Source organism: Bombyx mandarina, chromosome 03 (genome assembly GCF_030267445.1).
Source record: "Bombyx mandarina strain Sakado chromosome 03, ASM3026744v2".
NCBI lineage: Eukaryota > Metazoa > Arthropoda > Insecta > Lepidoptera > Bombycidae > Bombyx > Bombyx mandarina.
Genome location: NC_143210.1, coordinates 14,854,179 through 14,873,222, shown reverse-complemented (window position 1 = coordinate 14,873,222; position 19,044 = coordinate 14,854,179). Strand labels below are relative to the sequence as shown.

At 42.4% G+C, this 19,044-nt stretch overlaps 2 protein-coding genes across 2 annotated transcripts in view; one reads left to right on the top strand and one right to left on the bottom strand.

Moving 5' to 3' along the window:
* Positions 1–2,439: 2,439 nt before the first annotated feature.
* Positions 2,440–19,044, bottom strand: part of LOC114241187 (uncharacterized) — a 476,778-nt gene continuing 460,173 nt past the window's right edge. The window contains exons 4-9 of the mRNA XM_089740147.1: positions 15,412–15,790; positions 13,524–13,693; positions 12,498–13,093; positions 10,583–12,086; positions 5,144–5,255; positions 2,440–4,937 (exon numbers count right to left, since the gene is read on the bottom strand). Of these exons, the coding sequence (XP_089596273.1) occupies positions 4,811–4,937; positions 5,144–5,255; positions 10,583–12,086; positions 12,498–13,093; positions 13,524–13,693; positions 15,412–15,790 (2,888 nt within the window). The 3' untranslated portion in view covers positions 2,440–4,810. The remainder of the gene's footprint in view (positions 4,938–5,143; positions 5,256–10,582; positions 12,087–12,497; positions 13,094–13,523; positions 13,694–15,411; positions 15,791–19,044) is intronic.
* Positions 5,656–6,444, top strand: LOC149503341 (uncharacterized). The gene has a single exon (XM_089738570.1). The coding sequence runs from the start codon at positions 5,656–5,658 to the stop codon at positions 6,442–6,444; it is 789 nt and encodes a 262-aa protein (XP_089594696.1).

Genomic DNA, 19,044 nt, shown 5'->3' with positions numbered 1-19,044 from the left:
TTCATTTTATTACACGATGTTATTCCTTCACCGTGGACGTCAAACGTGAACATTTGCCGAGTACGTATTTCATTAGAAAAATTGGTACCTGCCTAAGATTCAACACCGGTGCATCGCTCAACACGGGTGCACCGGACGTCTTATCCTTTAGGCCACGACGACTTAACGAATTTTCTTGAACGATTAAGATTAACCAAAGTAGAAACCATAAAATGAAAACGTAATATTATGAAGTCGTGACCGTTGTAATCAAATTGGTCGCGGCGACTTTGACTCATAAAAATTGTTTCATCCCCAAACTGACGGATGGCCCTTAATTCCGGCCTTATCTTGCTCGCGTTTCGTTACGCGACAATATTATCTTTTTCTGTTTCTACACAGTCAAGTGTATCCAGAAGTGTAAGTTAATATAATAATATTTACTTGTCAAACTTAAACAGATTAGACTCCGTACATACTGTTATATTTGACGGTTTTTCCTGTAGAGGGAGAACAAGCTATGTCACAAAGATTAGCAAGTAATTTAATTATGAATAGATTAGATTAGTAAATACTATAGTGAGTAGTATCCCCTGTGATAAAGTTATTCAAGTTATCAATCAGTGTGAGTTAATGTTGAATCAATATGAATTGATAGCATTGGCACTATCGACAAAGACTAAAACTTTGTAATCCTTACCGCCCCAGTATCTTAGTTCCTTTCGTCAAACAATATTAGTTCGGTTTCAAATAAAATTATTCGTCTTAAAAGAATACTAGATGATGACCGGTTTTTTTTTTGATAACGCCATCTTGTTGTGTCTTTAAAGCGGTTAGTTGCCCTCAATTAAGAAAATAGTATTATTATTCGCCAATAGATGTCGGGAAGAGTTGATTTTTGAAAACACGAATAAAACAACATTTTCTGAAAATATGAGATTCAGATTATATAAACTAATATACAAGAATTGATCGTTTAAAGGTATAAGAAAAGCCTCCAAAAACAGAAAAAACCGGTTTTAAAGTCTGCTAAAATAAAATTATACCTTCGTTTGATTCCCGTTCCGTGCATCCTCGAACAATGAAATGTGATATTTTTACAGTCGGCATTCGAAGCTCAGGAATATCTCTTCAAACAATGTTTCATTTGTACTGAGACCAGCTCGTTCTTTGTGATCCTGCCTCTTGCCTCTCTCTGACTCTGTTATTTTAATTATATATTTCGCGTTTCTTAAAAGATGCTATTTCATTTGATAGCGGCCACAAAAGTTTCGTCTTCAAATAAACATGTTTACTTTTACGATTTGCTCTGGCGTTTATTTTATGTTTTTTACAATTTTAATGCAAAAGTGTTTATTTGCAACAAACTAATAAACCTATATAAATTCTAGTTACTATAGGTAGACGTACATTCAGCCTACCCAATAATGAGTGCCACTGCCGATATCGTTAGTGACTCTCTAATGTTGTGCAAATGTATAAATGGTAAAGTATATCTTCAATGACTTCGTTACGTGGGGATAAAGTGCGACGTATAAAATGGTTAAACATATTTATTGTTCCTTTATGTTCGTATTATTTTGATGTTACTCAATCCCAGTAGGTTTTTTTTAAATCTTAAATTGAAGGAAGGAGACGATACGTCTCAAATGCATTGAATTAAGCTATTCTATTCTTCAAAACATTATCAACAGGCATATGAGATAAGTTATTTTATCTCCATAATATTGACGTTAGCTTAGATACAACCGGTACATTATCACAAATACAACATTAACATAAATACAATAGGAATAGGTTCCAAATGAAATAACAATTTCAACTATACTGTTTATTTACGTAAGAATTCATAACTGGGTTACATAGAAACGGTATAATTATGTAGTGTTGATATAATTTGTATAAACTAGCGAGATCACTACGTTTTATATTATACTTTTATATTATAGTTTATTTAGTTATTTACAATATCATATATTATACTAAAGTGTACTATGATTATATTATTATAGTGAAAGTTAGTTTATATATTTATTATGACTATGCTATGACTGTTGGTAGGTGGGAAAACCGTGATATTGTTGGGGCCGACACTCTGCTTATAATTCGTTCATGAATGGAATAAGATAACTTATATAAAAAAGTCTTATAATAACTTCAATTTAGATATTATTACTTATTTTCATTTAACCTTCTCTATAAATCAGCGTTCAATATTTAAGTTTATATTAAGTTCAAAAACGTATTATTGCAACAAAATTAAATTGTTATCAGAGGCGAAATTTAAATGATTAAATATTATCCGAGCTCCAAATTTTAACAAATTTATTTTTACTAAAATATGCGATATTAAATATATACTCTGAAATACTTGCTGTGAATATACAGAATATGTCAATATTTATTATGAATCTTTATGAACTGTTAAGAATCACTAATGCCGATGTTAGATAGTTATCTACACAAAGGTTTAAAGTAATTTAAAGTAACACGTAATTCTCAGCATAGAAATAAATATTATATTTATTACACAATCCCTTCTTTCTTTCTTTCAAAACCAAATATAAAACATTGTTTCACATAATCAAATACAAATATTTATAATTCACATATAAAAAATTTAAGAGGGCCGTTCGAAAAACCCATGAGAAAAAAGTAGTAGCTTAACAATATCGAAGTTGCATTGTTAAAACTTGCGCCTGTTGAAGATTGAAAAGCGCTCAAAGCTCAAGTTCAGAGCTAAAAATAAGTATATTTATAATAAAAGAAACAGCGTTCGTTAGTAAATATGTACACCGGAAATACTAAATGGAACTGTTACTAAAACCGTAAACGCATCTACAAAGCCAAAGTAATTCAATATTAAATTGAATATTCAAAGTAAAATAAACTAAAAGTAAATTTTACACTGTCAAGAAGCCAATCACGGCACGAAATACCGCCAAAGAATACTAAATAAATCTCATGATTTTGAACCTAATAGGAATCCGAGCCTAAAAGCTCCAATTAATTGAAATCTGGACAAATATTGCATAAATGTATAGAATGAATGCCTCTATCAACTAGTAACTCGGGAAAGCTACGAGGGGTGGGGGGGGGCAGGTTGGGGGGACTATCATTAGTTGGCGACTTATAACAAGAAATATTTCGTAATGACCAAAACTGAGTTATATTAACGGGATCTAAGAGAGTCAAACTACAGTCCGGATTGACTTCACCAATGTAAGTGGAGTTCAAGTTTACTATAATCAAAAAACGTCACAAAAATTCAGTCTTATTAAACTTTTATACAAACTAATCACTTATAAATAAATGTGATAAAATTATCAGTAGCATTATTTTAGAATTACATAGTTCAATAATCGTAAAATGTTGTGCATCGTAAATGTGTGCAAATTACAATCAAACTAACAACTTCTTTAATATCTTGTCTAGCCCCGGGGGTTGTGTTAAACTATATTATGAGTCAGCATTGCTTAAATTAGTCTAAATTTTTCACAACGCAACGAGGCGATCTGTTAGCGCTAAATCACTTATCAAAAGGTTATAAATTTGTAATAAAAAAGGGAAACACTAATACAAACACCTTAATCTAACAACGATACAACTCAAGCAATCCAAAGACCAGTCTTTAATGAATTAAAATATATTTTATTCTACTTAAAATAACAACCATATTCGTTCAATTTTTCTTTCGATCCAGTACTAAAATAATACATACGAATTGAGTTAGTAATAACTGAGTCAGTCTGTATCTTTCACTTAGAATTATAAAATTTTATTGAAGCATCTTCTTGGTTTTTTTTTATAAACACGCCGTTTACAGTTAAGATTGCCATAAGACTACATGCCGAGAGCTGACAATTAGATATCTAATCTATTAGATTTCCAAACTCAAGTAAAACTGAATGCACTGTGTCTCTCGTGAACAACTATTTTTTCGATTTTTATAATGACAGACCTGTGTATTTTGATATGTATGTATTTTTAATGATTTTAAATGACTTACTATGAGCTATGACTCGTAATTTAACTCCTGTGCTCTTAAAAAATTAAGAAAAGTAAGATCAGTGTGATGGTGACTGACTAAAATGTAAATACACTATCTTTCCGCTCGCAAATTCGTCTACATAGTCTACTTTTCAACGTGTGTTAACAGTAGTCCAGGTAGCCTGGATTCTTTGCTTTGAATCAGAATATTTCCATCCCGAATTGCGTCAAAATTGCTTCACAGATCTGCGCGCGAAAATTTAAGAGACAGACAGAGCTACTTCCGAATCAACACTATAAATAAAAAGCTTTGCAGCTTCTAACATCTAACAGTACAAAAATAAATTCTAAATTTTAGTTATTTTCTCAGATTTCAATAAAACCTACATGCAAATCTGTGGAGTAGTTTCCGAGATATCAAAAACCAAACAGATAGGCAGAAATAAAAAAACTTGTTTGTTTATGTTTTATTAGTCTTCTATAGTTGCCGCTTTTTTATTTTTTTTTATTTCCTTCATTGTTAATAATAATGTGTACTGATGATGACTTTATGAAAACGATATTTGATCATCTTTACTTTATTGCATCAGTCATCATTATCACTACACTACTTTTTCTTTTGAAGTACTACTTGAGTCGCTTTAACCTTTAAGTTTTTCAGTATGCTTAATGTTGAGATAGTTTAAAATATGCATCCTATTCTTAGGTGACAATGTCCGTCGGCTACATTCACACCTTGGGCATTGCACACAGCCGCATTTTATTTGAGGATACTTCCAAACAGAACGGTAGCTAGACACATCAAAGCATATAAAAATACAAAACAATTTGAGGGGACAAATTAAGGTATATTAGTATAGTTGGCTAAGTCCTTCCCGTTTTTGTACATTGATGTGATGATCGGGTCGAGGTTATGATATTCTTTGCCGGAGCGAGGTCTGAGTGTGCTCGTTGTTTGGCGACTGATCCTGGGAGAAGACAATTATATGATATTATTGTCATAAATCCATGATCATAGTTTAATCTGTATGTAGCTTTATGATGTCAAAGGGAAGCGACACACGCAGGATAACGCGTTCTTAATAATCATCAAACAACTAAAAAATGTCTAATTGTACCAGTTTCACATATCGTTTGTAAGAAATAAAATATATTAAATACAGCAAAAGTTTACCTAACGCCAGTTGGAGTATCAGATGACGAATGAGAGGACGTCAAAGAAAGTGTCTCGATGTAATCTGACATGTCCGACGTTCCGCTCGAAGTACTGTGAGTGTCCATTACACCTGGAAATATTATATTACAATAATACATCATAGCTTGCGCCTTATACAGTAAATTTGTTTCTTTTTTATTCCCAGATGATGACCGAGCTTTGCTCTGTTTTTTTTTGATAACGCCATCTTGATTAGTTGCCCTCAATTAAGAAAAATAGTATTATTATTCGCCAATAGATGTCGGGAAGAGTTGATTATTGAAAACAACATTTTTTGAAAATAAAACGTAGCTAGATCGATTTATCGCCCCCGAAATCCCCTGTATACTAAATTTTATGAAAATCGTTGGAGCCTTTTCCGAGATTCAGATTATATATACAAGAATTGCTCGTTTAAAGGTATAAGATAAGATATAATAAATAACATGCCTTTCAATATAATATTAAAAACATAAAAACAACCTTAAGATATGGGAAAACTGATTATGGAGGGTGGCCTGAAGGTCCGGCAGACGGCCAACGGGGCCCGCCTGGTAGAGTGCCCCGGCCCGAACACCAACGCCGCGGCCGAAAAATTGGCGGCCCGGCTGAGGGAGATCCTGCCGGACCCCGAGGTGGTGCGCATCGCGCGGCCCGTAAAAATGGCGGAGGTGAAGATTACGGGCCTCGACGAGTGCGCCACGAAGGAGGAGGTCGCCGCGGCCATCGCCTCGCAGGGCAACTGCGCCCTCGCCGACGTCAAAATCGGGGAGCTCCGGGCAACCTACTCCGGTACCCGGACGGCGTGGGCGCGTTGCCCAATCGCAACGGCGAACCTCCTGGCCACCCCTCCACAGGGTCGGCCTTCAGATAGCCCAGGATGGCTGCGCGTGGGCTGGGTTGTGGCCCACGTGCAACTGCAGGAGAGCAGGCCGTGGCGCTGTCTTCGGTGCTTCGGCACCGGCCACGGCCTCGCCAAGTGCCCCTCGACAGTGGACCGCAGCAACCTGTGCTTCCGCTGCGGCCAACCGGGGCACAAGGCAGCCTCCTGCACCGCAGCCGCGCCGCACTGCGTCTTGTGCGATGCGGCTAAAAGGAAGGCCGACCACCGGGCCGGGGGCCCGGCGTGCAAGTCCGCCCCCTCCTCTACAAAAACGAGGAGGGGCGGAAAGAAAAAGAAGCCGGCTGCAACAAGGGCAGCCGGAGAGTCAGTTCCCGCCGCGGCTGTTGTCGAGCCGCAGGGCGGGACAGACGAGGGAGCGATGGACGTAGCCCCGTAATGGGTTGCGTCCATCGCTTCCTACAAAGTAATTTGAACCACTCCGCCAGGGCACAGGATCTCCTCGTCCACATCATGGCGGAGTGGTCAATCGACGTCGCTGTCGCTGCGGAGCCGTACTTCGTCCCCACCGACCAGGACTGCTGGATGGGGGACGTCGACGGCTCCGTGGCCATTGTGTTGAGACAGTCCGCGGCGTTACCCCCCTTGGAAATGGTGGCCAGGGGACCCGGGTACGTCGCGGCTAGGATCGACGGGACCGTCGTGATCGGGGCGTACTTCTCTCCGAACAGGAGCCTCGCCGAGTTCGAGCGGTTTCTGGGCGGGCTCGAGGTGCTCTTGCGCCGCTTCGGGTCCCGCCCTGTCATCGTCGCGGGGGACCTCAATGCCAAGTGTACGGCTTGGGGCTCCCCCCGCACGGATTCGCGAGGCGAGGCTCTTTCGGAGTGGGCGATCGCGACCGGCCTCTGTCTCCTAAACAGAGGCACAGTCGCGACTTGCGTGCGGTGGAACGGGGAATCTCACGTGGACGTGACGTTCGCGTCCCCGTCCGCCGTGCGCCGCACCCGCGGCTGGCGCGTCCTCGAGGGGGCGGAGACGCTCTCGGACCACCGATACGTCCGATTTGAGCTCTCCGCCTCCTCCTTGTCGTCGTCGTCAGCCGCGGGCGCCCGCGGTGAGGAGGAGCTCCCGCAAGGTGCGCCCCGTTCGTTCCCCAGGTGGGCCTTGAAACGGATGAACAAGGAGTTGCTGATGGAGGCGGCCGCTGTTGCTGCGTGGGCGCCAAAACCCGCGCGGCTCGCGGACGTGGATGCGGAGGTCGACTGGTTCCGGGGCACCATGGCAAACATTTGTGATGCCGCCATGCCCCGGGTCGGCCCCCGAGCACCACGTGGGGGTGCGTTCTGGTGGTCGCCCGAGATCGCAAGACTCCGCGAGGAGTGCGTGAGGGCGCGCCGCCGGAGCGCACGCCACCGCCGCCGCCGTCATCGCGACGCTGCGTTCGCGGAGACGGCGGCCCAGCTGCACGCTGACTGTCGTCAAAAGCAGACGGCGCTGCAGCTGGCCATCGGCGAGGCCAAGAAGCAGAGCATGAAGACTCTCCTGGAGTCGCTCGACGAAGATCCCTGGGGGCGCCCATACAAGATGGTTCGCAGGAAACTGCAGCCGTGGGCGCTCCCGGTGACCGAGCGGCTCCAGCCTCGGCAGCTGCGGGAAATAGTTTCTGCGCTTTTCCCGCCGGCAGCGGGGGGGGACTTTGAGCCCCCCCAGATGGACGCCACGTGGGGCACGCCTCCGCGTCGCCCCAGCGTTCCCGCTGCCGAGGAGCCCCCTCCCCCTATCACGGGGGCGGAGATCCATGCGGCCGTGTCCAGAATGAGAGCGAAGGACGCGGCCCCCGGCCCTGACGGCGTTCACGGCCGGGTCTGGAGCTTGGCCTTCGAGGCCCTAGGGGACCGGCTCGGGGGGCTTTTCGAAGCGTGCCTCGAGTCGGGACGGTTCCCGTCGAAATGGAAGACGGGCAGACTGGTCCTTCTGCGGAAGGACGGGCGCCCCGCGGACTCACCAGCGGGCTATCGCCCCATCGTGTTGCTGGACGAAGCGGGCAAGATGCTCGAGAGGATCGTCGCGGCCCGCATCGTCCGGCACCTGACCGAGACGGGTCCCGATCTTTCGGCGGAGCAGTACGGCTTCAGAGAGGGCCGCTCGACTATCGACGCAATTCTGCGCGTGCGGGCCCTCTCCGATGAAGCCGTATCCCGGGGCGGGGTGGCGATGGCGTTATCCTTAGATGTAAGGAACGCCTTCAACACCCTGCCCTGGTCGGTGATCGCGGGGGCGCTGGAGTATCACGGCGTCCCCGCATACCTCCGCCGACTGATCGGCTCCTACCTCGAGGGCAGGTCGATCCAGTGCATCGGACACGGTGGGGCGATGTACCGCTTCCCCGTCGAGCGCGGTGTTCCGCAGGGGTCCGTCCTGGGCCCCCTGCTGTGGAACATCGGCTACGACTGGGTCCTGCGGGGCGTCATTCGGGGACCCCTCCCCGGGCTCAGCGTAATTTGTTACGCTGACGACACGTTGGTCGTAGCTCCGGGGAGGGACTACCGGGAGTCTGCCCGTCTGGCGTGCGCAGGCGTGGCACACGTCGTCACTAGGATCCGACGGTTGGGGCTCGAGGTGGCGCTCGACAAAACCCAGGCCCTGTTATTTCACGGGCCGGGACGAGCGCCACCTCTGGGTGCCCACCTCGTGATCGGAGGCGTCCGCGTCGGGGTCGGGGTGACCGGTCTTCGGTACCTCGGCCTCGAACTGGACGGGCGGTGGAGCTTCCGCGCTCACTTCGAAAAATTGGGCCCTCGGCTGATGGCAACGGCCGGCTGAGCCGGCTTCTTCCAAACGTCGGGGGTCCCGATCAGGTGGCGCGCCGCCTCTACATGGGGGTGGTGCGGTCGATGGCACTATACGGCGCTCCCGTATGGTGCCACGCCCTGACCCGCGAGAACGTCGCGGCGCTGCGACGTCCGCAGCGCGCGATCGCGGTCAGGGCGATCCGAGGATACCGCACCGTCTCCTTCGAGGCGGCGTGCTTGCTCGCCGGGGCGCCACCCTGGGACCTGGAGGCGGAGGCGCTCGCTGCCGATTACAGGTGGCGTAGCGACCTCCGCTCTAGGGGGGAAGGGCGCCCCGGCGAAGGAGTAGTTCGAGCGCGGAGGCTCCAATCTCGGCGGTCCGTGCTGGAGGCGTGGTCTCGCCGCTTGGCGGACCCGTCGGCCGGCCTCCGTACCGTCGAGGCGGTCCGCCCGGTTCTCGCGGACTGGGTGGGCCGCGACCGCGGATGCCTCACCTTCCGGCTGACGCAAATGCTTACCGGCCACGGATGTTTCGGCCGGTACTTGCATAAGATAGCCGGAAGGGAACCGACGGCGCAGTGCCACCACTGCGCGGACCGCGACGAGGATGACACAGCGGAACACACGCTGGCGCGTTGCTCTGGATTCGACGAGCAACGCGCCGCCCTCGTCGCGGTCATTGGAGAGGACCTCTCGCTGCCGCGCGTCGTGGCTACGATGCTCAGCAGCGACGCGTCCTGGAAGGCGATGCTCGACTTCTGCGAGTCCACCATCTCGCAGAAGGAGGCGGCGGAGCGAGAGAGGGAGAGCTCTTCCCTTTCCGCACCGATCCGTCGCCGTCGAGCCGGGGGCCGGAGGCGGGAATACGCCCGTACGTCCCGGCCCCTGTAGGTGGCGGCCTCCCCCCGGTGAAGGTCAAGGGGCGACCTGAGGGGGTGAGGCCGCGCGGCGCGCTACCAGCACTCTAGCGCGCTGCCGTGGAGTGAATAGAGCGACCGGTCGACGGTGTATCGCGTCCCGACCCGGCAGGCTGGTTCTGGTCCAGCGGGGTATTCCGGGACACCAGCGGCACCGTCTGGGCGGCCCGACGGGCTGCCGTACCGAGACGGCCGACGTTTTAGAGCCTTCGATTCGCCTCGAAGGCTCCGTCGGCTGGGCGTCCTTGGGGTGAGCCGCGCCGTCTGGTTGTAGTGTTGACCGCGGTAGCCCCCCTACCTCATCCGGGTTCTGACCTCGGAGGGGATCGGACGTCGGGTGTAAGAGTGCAGGGGAGTCGTTTAGTGGGTGGGTCCTAAAATCCTTGGGCCCGCGGTCTGCTCACAACACCATGCAGATCGTTGAGTCTCACATACCCCGCGCGCCCCTTTTGCGCGGGGACCTCGTAGGAGGTTCGGCCCTCTACCCGAAAAAAAAAAAAAAAAAAAAAAATGGGAAAACTGATTAACTTTAAATGTTAAGGAAGTTCCCAATTCAGGTTTTTTTCATATATTGAAATTAACATTAAACTAAATATGAAATTAAACAGAACAGTTTGAAACAAAAATATGCTATAAATATACTGGACTAACATTATTGACAAATTTTCTGTGTATTAATTATATTTGATAGAAAATGAATAAAGTTATTGCTGTTTCCTGTAGAAAATTAATTATGCTTTTCCATATAGTTTGAAGTTTGAGAAACCTTTTCAACTTTATGTTATAGGCGGTTTATCCCAGCTTCGTTTTGGATTTATTACAAATGACTAGTTTTTCCATAAATAGGATTAACAAATATCATACTCACCCTTGAACTGCTTTGGAGGTAAGACAGGAACTTCTGCCTCAGCAGAAGACGATTTGGCTGGTATATTTGCTTTATGAATTTGTAAGGACATATCTCTTAAGGGATCGGATGATTTAGATTTTCTGGGTAATGGGGAATGATTGCTTCCAGATAGGTTTTCTCTCATCCTTTTATGCATCATGTAATGATACCTTGATTGACCACATGTTAGAGGCATTTCAAATTCTTGAATGTCTCCCCCTCCGTGTTTTAATGAGCAGCTGGAAACTCCGGAATCATTTGAACTTGAAGAGTCCCTGTTACCACCTTTACACGGAACGCTGGAAGATCTTTTTATCTGGGCATTATCCATGTGTTTGTTTCTCAAATGCGGTATTTCTTTTGAAGAACTGTCATCCGTTTTGTTTTCGGATCCTGATGATTTACAACAATCGTAGCAGTCTCTATCGTTATCGCAGGTTGATGAAGATCTCCTGTTTTCAATAGCTAAATTCCTTAAAGTTTCTAGCGATGACGATGTAGCGTGACTTCCAATGCTACTATCGAATTCTTTGAGATCTTCAAGTAATCTCGCAGAGTCGACTGAACTCGATCGTTTTTGCAATATACCTATATTGCTATTTTCGGAAATATGGCTTCTAGTACTTCCGTGTAACGTTGGGATGCTCAAAGACTTTTCAATGTCTACCTTATTAATTTTATTTAATGGATGCTTTAGGCTTTGGGACCAATTCGGGTTTGGCAACATTGGCGTATAGCCTGCATTAGAACCAACAGTTTTACAATAGCTTTTTTTAATTTCGTGGCAAGGTTCCATTAGTAAATACTCGTCACTTTTATTTTTTTTAGAGTTCTGGTTGAGATTATGTTGGGAGTGTCCACATTTTGTACACAGCTTAGATTTTCTTGGCATGGTTGTAACTGCTAGATATATGTTGGCACTTAACGCATCAAGTTCGCTTTGAGTAACGCCAGCCTTTTTCAATAGATCTTTAGCGTTCTCATAATACTCTAAAGATAAAGAAAATTCTAGATTTTCGTAATTTGCAAAAGGACCGTCAAATTCTTTATCTAGTTTTGGCTCTACGTTTTGATAGTTCATAAATTTTGATCCTTGATTTTTTTCTTCTTGTAGTCCTTTATCGGATATTGCACTTTGTCTATTGGTTTTTCTGGAAACATCTATCGTGGCATACAGTACTGATTCATCTCTACGACTTTGATTGTCGCTGCTTTCAGATATGTTAGTGTTACGCTTGCAGTATGGAAGACTTATCAGGTTATTTGCCCAATTAGTAACTTTTAGACACGGACATTCTACCGGCTGTAGGCTTTCATCACATTCGACTATAACTGGTTTTTTTGAACCAAATTTTAAAATACAACCACAATTTTTCTTCAAAACTAAATTACCGGGCGCAGATTTCTTTGTAACTTTAAATAAATCATCTGTTAGCGCTTCCTTCAATCTTTTAGGTGTATCGTAATATTCACCATTGTCCATCTAAAAATACAAAAATAATGAATTTTGAATGAATACTACAAACTTAACTAACTAAAGGTACTAACTTTAGTAAGTACACAAAAAATAATTAACTAAATCATCAAGTGGTTATAAAATAAATCAAATTGCACTAGTGTTGTTATTTTCTTCTCTCTGTCAAATCATAATTTTGTTAGTCTAAAACTGTGCTTATTGTGTAAGGCTCTTTATTAGCAGTGAGTTATTATATTAGCACTTGGTAACTGCACAATGAAAACATCTTCTAAAAGCCACTATAAAGTTCCGTTCCATGTGGACCGGTCCTCAAAAATCCCAAAAACCACATCCATATAATTAAGTTTAGAAAAATACTAATTAATTTGCAAATAATTACTAATATTGTGATTTTTAACTACATTTCATACTAATTACCTCGGACTGGATCGGCTTGGGGATATCGTAGTTTTCATAGGGACCAACTCTAGGGTTATTGACACTATTGTCGTTCACTGAACTAAAAGTATCAGGAATTAATGCATGTGGTTTTTTCGTTTCTAAATGTGCTGGCTTGGGTGGACGCATTGGTGGTTTATCATCACATTGGCAGCCTGAAATGTGCTTTCTTATTGCTTTCGGAGTCAAGTATTCAGTGCTATTTGAAGAATTATCAGAGCTGCTCTCTGGGACTGCTTCCATAGTCCACGCAGGACTGAACTGTGTACCAGGAGTCAACGCTACTGTTGATGAACGGGACATTACACCAAGTTTTGTCTGACAATTATCACATCTTTCTAAAGTCACGTGATCAGCTCCACACCAAGGTGGTTTAACAATTTCTAAATCACTTGAATATTTGAACTCTTGGTCTTCGTAGTTCTGTCTTTCATCCGAAGGCCAGAAAGGAGAGGTTCTTCCTCGATCTTCTCCGAAAAAATTTTCTTCATATAAACCACTGGCTGTATCGGGTAGTGATGGATCAAAAGTGTTTGCGTCCGATAATCTTGTACTTGGTCGCCATTTACCTTTATCTGGAAATTAAAGTAAAATCATATTTTAAGTTTTTTTGAGAAAGAACAAAGTTACTAAGTTAAGACTATCAAGGTGCTTTAGCATTCCAACTGATACCTAGTTACATCTTTACCACATATAAAGATCTATCGACTAGCATCTAAATCTGGGTTCCGCACAATAAAAAATTGTTTCCTGCATCCCATTCTTGCCAGCTATGGTATGCAGTATGATTGTTATGAAAGCTTATTCAAATAGGACTAGATTGAGTAGGTCCCTGAAATTTATTCTCGGGACTCCGCCGCAACGGAACGATAGAATGACAACTAGGAAATTTTGTTCATACCTACGGCTGAGTGACACTTCTGGCCAATGATAAGTTATTGAACAAAGAGAAAAATAATAATTGTAGAACTACTTTAGTTTGTGACTTAAATTACTAGATTTTACCTTTTCTACAAACTGGGGTCCTTTGCAAGGAGAAGTTTCCTTGGGCAGCCATGTCAAAAGTATCAGTAATCTCTTGGGCTTGATCAGTAATCAGCATGTAGAGACCTTCACCTTTGCCACAGTGGGAACCACCCTCAAAGCAAAAGCGACCTTCAACTACACCGTATCTCCTGAAAAAAAAAGCCTATTATTTAGCAAATTATGGTCCAATTTAAACTTTATGAAGAGTGTTTGAAAAGCTGAATGGTATTTATATTAATCAATCTCATGTTTATGATAAAATAATTTTGCGTCGTAGACTGAGTATTTATTTTAGTTGCTGAAAAAAGAACTTTTGGGATGCGACATAAAAACAATTAGTAGACGGTCTTAGGCCATTCATTCGTTAAAAAAATATCTAATCAATTTTATTTAAATTCACTACCATTTTACGATTGGTTTTAGTGAAGCAGTAATGCGTTTCGGTTTGAAGGGTGGGGCAGCCGTTGTAACTATACTTGAGACCTTAGAACTTATATCTGAAGGTGGGTGGCGCGTTTACGTTGTAAATATCTATTGGGTCCAGTAACCACTTAACAGCAGGTGGGCTGTGAGCTCGTTCACCCATCTAAGCAATAAAAAAAAATCTTTTGCTAATATAACATTACGTCATTGTTAAATACATGTAAAATGATACACATTCTGTTTTTGTACGATAGTTTGTATGAGCCTTCAATCTCTATTGGATCAAAGGCAAGCTGTACTTGTGTTTGTACTAGTGATTTGAATTTCTCGGTTATAAAATCCAAATAACCGGTATACATTTATCTGGAAGAACACGCCTAGAATACGTTTTCACGAATGACTTCCATCATGTCATTGTAGTAATTAAATATTGTAGGAAAAACTAATTAATTTACGTAGGAATTCACCGTACTAACTAACTGTACCACCAACTTCTCTTTTGACGCTACTGTTGAAATCGACCTCATGCCTCAAAATGGATCAATTATTTTTCAGTATGAAACAAAAATTCTTTGCTTTTTTTTCAATTTTTTATTATTTCATTACATAAATCTGGGAAGCAATTACGAATCCGTCTGTTTTATAATTTGTTCATTTGCGAAATATTTACTGAAAATCTAAAGCAAAATTGTGATTGAAAACCGAATATAATTTAAAATTCAATCTATTTCTAAAACAAGCCTGGACTGAAATAAACTTGGATGAATGGATAAATCATGAAACTATTTGGGTAGGTATCAACCTAAATAAATGAAGGCCCATGAAATATTACACTTCGTACGGGCTATTATTACTTTATTGTCTTCAAGGGCAGCGAGTCGGGTCACTCATAGACATTAGCAATGTTAATGGCACAGTCGACCTAGTTACTATAGACAGTAACTAGAGTTAGTTATGCATCTGCAGCAGAATTACACAGAATGGTGGTAATTCATCGTTACAACCATTCGTGAAAGGGTTTTTCTAATAATATCCAGTTACTTTTTTTTGCCCCTGTAGGCAGACGAACATACGGCCCACCAGATGGTGAATGGTTACCGTCGCGCATGGACGTCAGCAATGCCAGGATCAAAGCCAAGGCGCTGCCTACCGCTACCGTTCCTGTGAGATCGTAACCCCGGCCTAATAACCAGGCCAGTACCGCTACTAGTAGCTCATGTACTATGATCTTGAGCACTCGGAGACTACCACCCTTAATATTTGGTCGAGAAAATTTTGAGCTCCGATCAGAAGGGTAGAAAAGCAGTACAACCTTCTAAATAGTTGAAACTTCCACTTAATATCTCAAGTTCAGTGGCGGCATTCACTTTGAGATATCTGCGACTTCTAAGAAACACTCATCACAAAATGGACATAAATCGTACATCAAGAAAGAAGAACTCACCTCAAATGCGCCAACTCCCAAAGTCCAAGTAAGCGCGGTGGAATCCCACTAGTGAGGGCAAATCTGCGACCCTGGACATGCAACCTCGCCGGTCCAGCAGGAAGCTTCTTGCTTCCACCACCTCCAATCATGACTAGAAACTCCTTTGAGCACCCCAGCTGACTCCCAACTTTAACTTGCCACGCTATTAGTCGTTCTCTGGTCTCAAATGCCAAAACAACTGTCACGTCTTGGCAAATGATAGCAATGGTGTTAGATTCTTTGTCCAAGGTGAAACCAGATTCAAATCCCAAAAATTGTTGTAAGGATAAAGATGCTTTAGTTTGTCCTTTTTTGTAGCGATCTTTTGGATCTCTATAGAGCTGAAGGTGGAGACAATCTGGAACAAAAGAACAAGAGATTATTGACTGCTTATTCTTAAAAGGTAATCATAGACATAAAGATGTAGGTATTTTAAACTAAGTAACAATACAATCTGAACTTTAATTGATGAGAAAGTGTGCTGTGGTCGTATTAAATTAGTAGCAAAACCTTCTCCTTTTGTGTAAGTTTCGGTCTATAAATAGCTAGAACCTCCTATCCCTAATAATTTAATAAATAAATAAATAAATAAATCCCTTAAGCCACTTATGAAGTCTTCTATAAGTAATACTTCATATTATACCATATCTATCAAAGAAGAGCGGAAATTAACATTGTTTGCCAAATCGTGTGGTCAAATTCAACTCTAGCCATTTTGAAATCAAGCGGCAAAACATAGACTCTTAGTTTTATTGGAACTGTAAACAAAGAAAATTTATCTCCAATACTAAACATATGTTTATGTGGCACTGGGTCAGACCCGCACAAATAAAAGCTTCTAACAACTGAACGCTGTTGGATTTAAACGGTAAATAAAATGCCTAGAATATCACCAGATTCAAGTTATTCGCTGGTACTTTGTTCTATACAAATAATTTTTCATAATTAACATTTTTAGATCAAGTAATCTTAGAATGGGATTATTCATAGGGATCATTCTCATTGGGTCATAAAACTTTTCAATAGTTGGTAGCAGAATTATGATCATCTTTTAATAAGGGCATAAACGCAAATGTGTTACTCGTATCAACCATAATATTGTGAAGCCCGTATTTTTTGTTGGTAAAATTGATAAAAGGAATTTTGTGTCTGGATCTAGTTTACGACACGTCCCCAAGCGCTGCAACGTTAACCTTAATACTGAAGTAAAAAGAATTCAGCTCATTTTTCGGGGTACAGTTTAAGAATCACACAACATTTTATTTTAACCGAATTAATTTACTGCAGTAAGTCACGGATCTTGGCTCCCGTGTTGGCGTTGTCCATGAGCAACGGTGACCATTCACCACACACGAGCCTAAGCAGACGTCCCGCATCCAGTGTACTCGTATCGAGCGATGCAAATATCCCAGTCTTCCAATCCCGCAGGCAGGTATAATTTGTTTCTAATAAAACTAGCGACCCGCTCTCGCTTCGCTTCGGAGCCTGTAATTTATTATTGATTTCTCCACTATTTAATGAATGGTATTATATATATAAACCTTCATCTTCAATCACTCTAGCTATCAAAAAAAACTGCATCAAAATCCGTTGCGTAGTTTTAAAGATTTAAGCATACATAGGGACAGACAGATATAGGGACAGAGAAAGCGACTTCTTTTTATACTATGTAGCGATACACAATGAAGGTATTAGTAAAATAAAAGTAAAATTCGCTTAATAAAATGCGAAATCAGAAGCATTTAAAGGTGCTTAATAGTTGGTGGTAGTATGTACGTGTTGTAAGTCCAGACATATAGATAGCAAGTTGAAGGACGAGATAGTAGTTAACAGTATAAAACAATACAATACGATTGACACTTGGCACTCACGTTTTTATGTCTAAGGGCTCAGGGAACCACTTAATATCTGGTATACCGTGGGTTTGTTGACCAACTTACACAATAAATAAAAAGTCTGTTCTTCTACCTCCGAAAGCAAAATAAATAGAAAAGTTGTTGTTGGTGGTATCCTAACTATCAAACTTTATGACACAGCTTAATGTTTTACAATGTCAAGCGCCTACACGGGCTGAAACACTAAATATAATTTTTCCCTGTACCGAGTACTCTGGTTCTTGTACTGTCTGATGTGAAATTACTGTCATTAAGTTTATTAAGTAAGAGTTCAACTTTATATGTTTAGATGTGTGTGTGAACGGACGCAGGAGTTAATTGTATAGCAGGGCGTCTGAGGTCTGTCGCGTAGCCGAACAGAGCACGAAAGCATGAAAAATGCTTTTGAAGTTTAAATACTATACCCACAGACTTTTCATTAGTCGTTAGTAAAGTTTAATTAATTAGGTCCGCTGTGCTCGCGCAACCCGTTTTGCGAAAGCTCCGATGAAGTTCGGTAAAGTTACGACATTTATTGGTTCTATCAAAACTTTTGGTTCGGTTTGCAATTTAGGTTTTTTTTTTTTAATTTATTCCTTGTTGGTGCGCGCTACGATACGGTTCCAAATGTAAAGTTCCATTTAATATTTATAATGTTTGTAGAACATAACACACTATGTGTTGGAAATTTCGAAGAGTCGATTTATTAAATTTGCGGAGTTAGGGGTGGTGTGGTGCACGGGTGGGTACAGTGATGCTTTATGCTAACCCTAATTAACGCGGTGCATTTTAGTGTACAGATTCAACGACTCCATATATCTAACTTTAGCGGGAGTGAAGCGTTTGGATCCGTGCCATTAATTATAGCATTTAATATGCTTTAAAGTAGATCAATTTGTTGTTTTTTTTTGTTGATGAAATAAACAAACAATAACTTAGTGTAATCGAAGAAATATACTACCTTGTCTATTTCGTTGACACAGTACGATCTAATCTGTATGGATTAGTTACAACGAGTTTATTAATAGAGCCTTTAGGGTTCGCAAAGCCTGGCTTACAAATAATTGAAAATCATATTCAAATTAATTCAGTTGGTGTTATATTTATTTATATTGGTGGCATAGCAGGATTCATAATGCTTAGTCTTCTAGCAGTGGGCACCGTTAGGTACTGTCGAAATAAGGTACTCAATCAGATTATAATGTCTAATGAATCACAACGCTTGACACGCTATAAGCAGCGACCCAGCTTTTAGGTGGTAGATACATACTATGTACCTAGTCAGGTCATAAATTCTGTCACATGTTTAATGTAAAATAATTGAAACAAGTTTATTCATTATGTAACCATTCATATACCAAAATGAACTTAACAAAACATAGATTCTTATGACACTAAAGTTTATTCAAAATGACCTCCGTGATTTTGAATACAGGCCTTCAATCTGGGCGGCAAGTCGTCTATCGCAGCACGAACGAGGTCCATGTCAATATCGGCGGCTGCCTTAATCAAGGATGTCTTGAGTGATTCCAAATTGGGATTTGAGCACGCCTTTTCCTCCAAGTGTTGCCATATCTTGTAATCTAACGGATTCAAATCTGGACTGGAGGAGGGCCAGTCTTCGTGCCGGATGAAGTCGATTTCACGCGTCGCCAACCAGTCTTGTGTGCTCTTCGCTCTATGAGCTAACGCCGAATCTTGTTGGAATACCCAGTGCCTGTTATTGAACATGGTATGA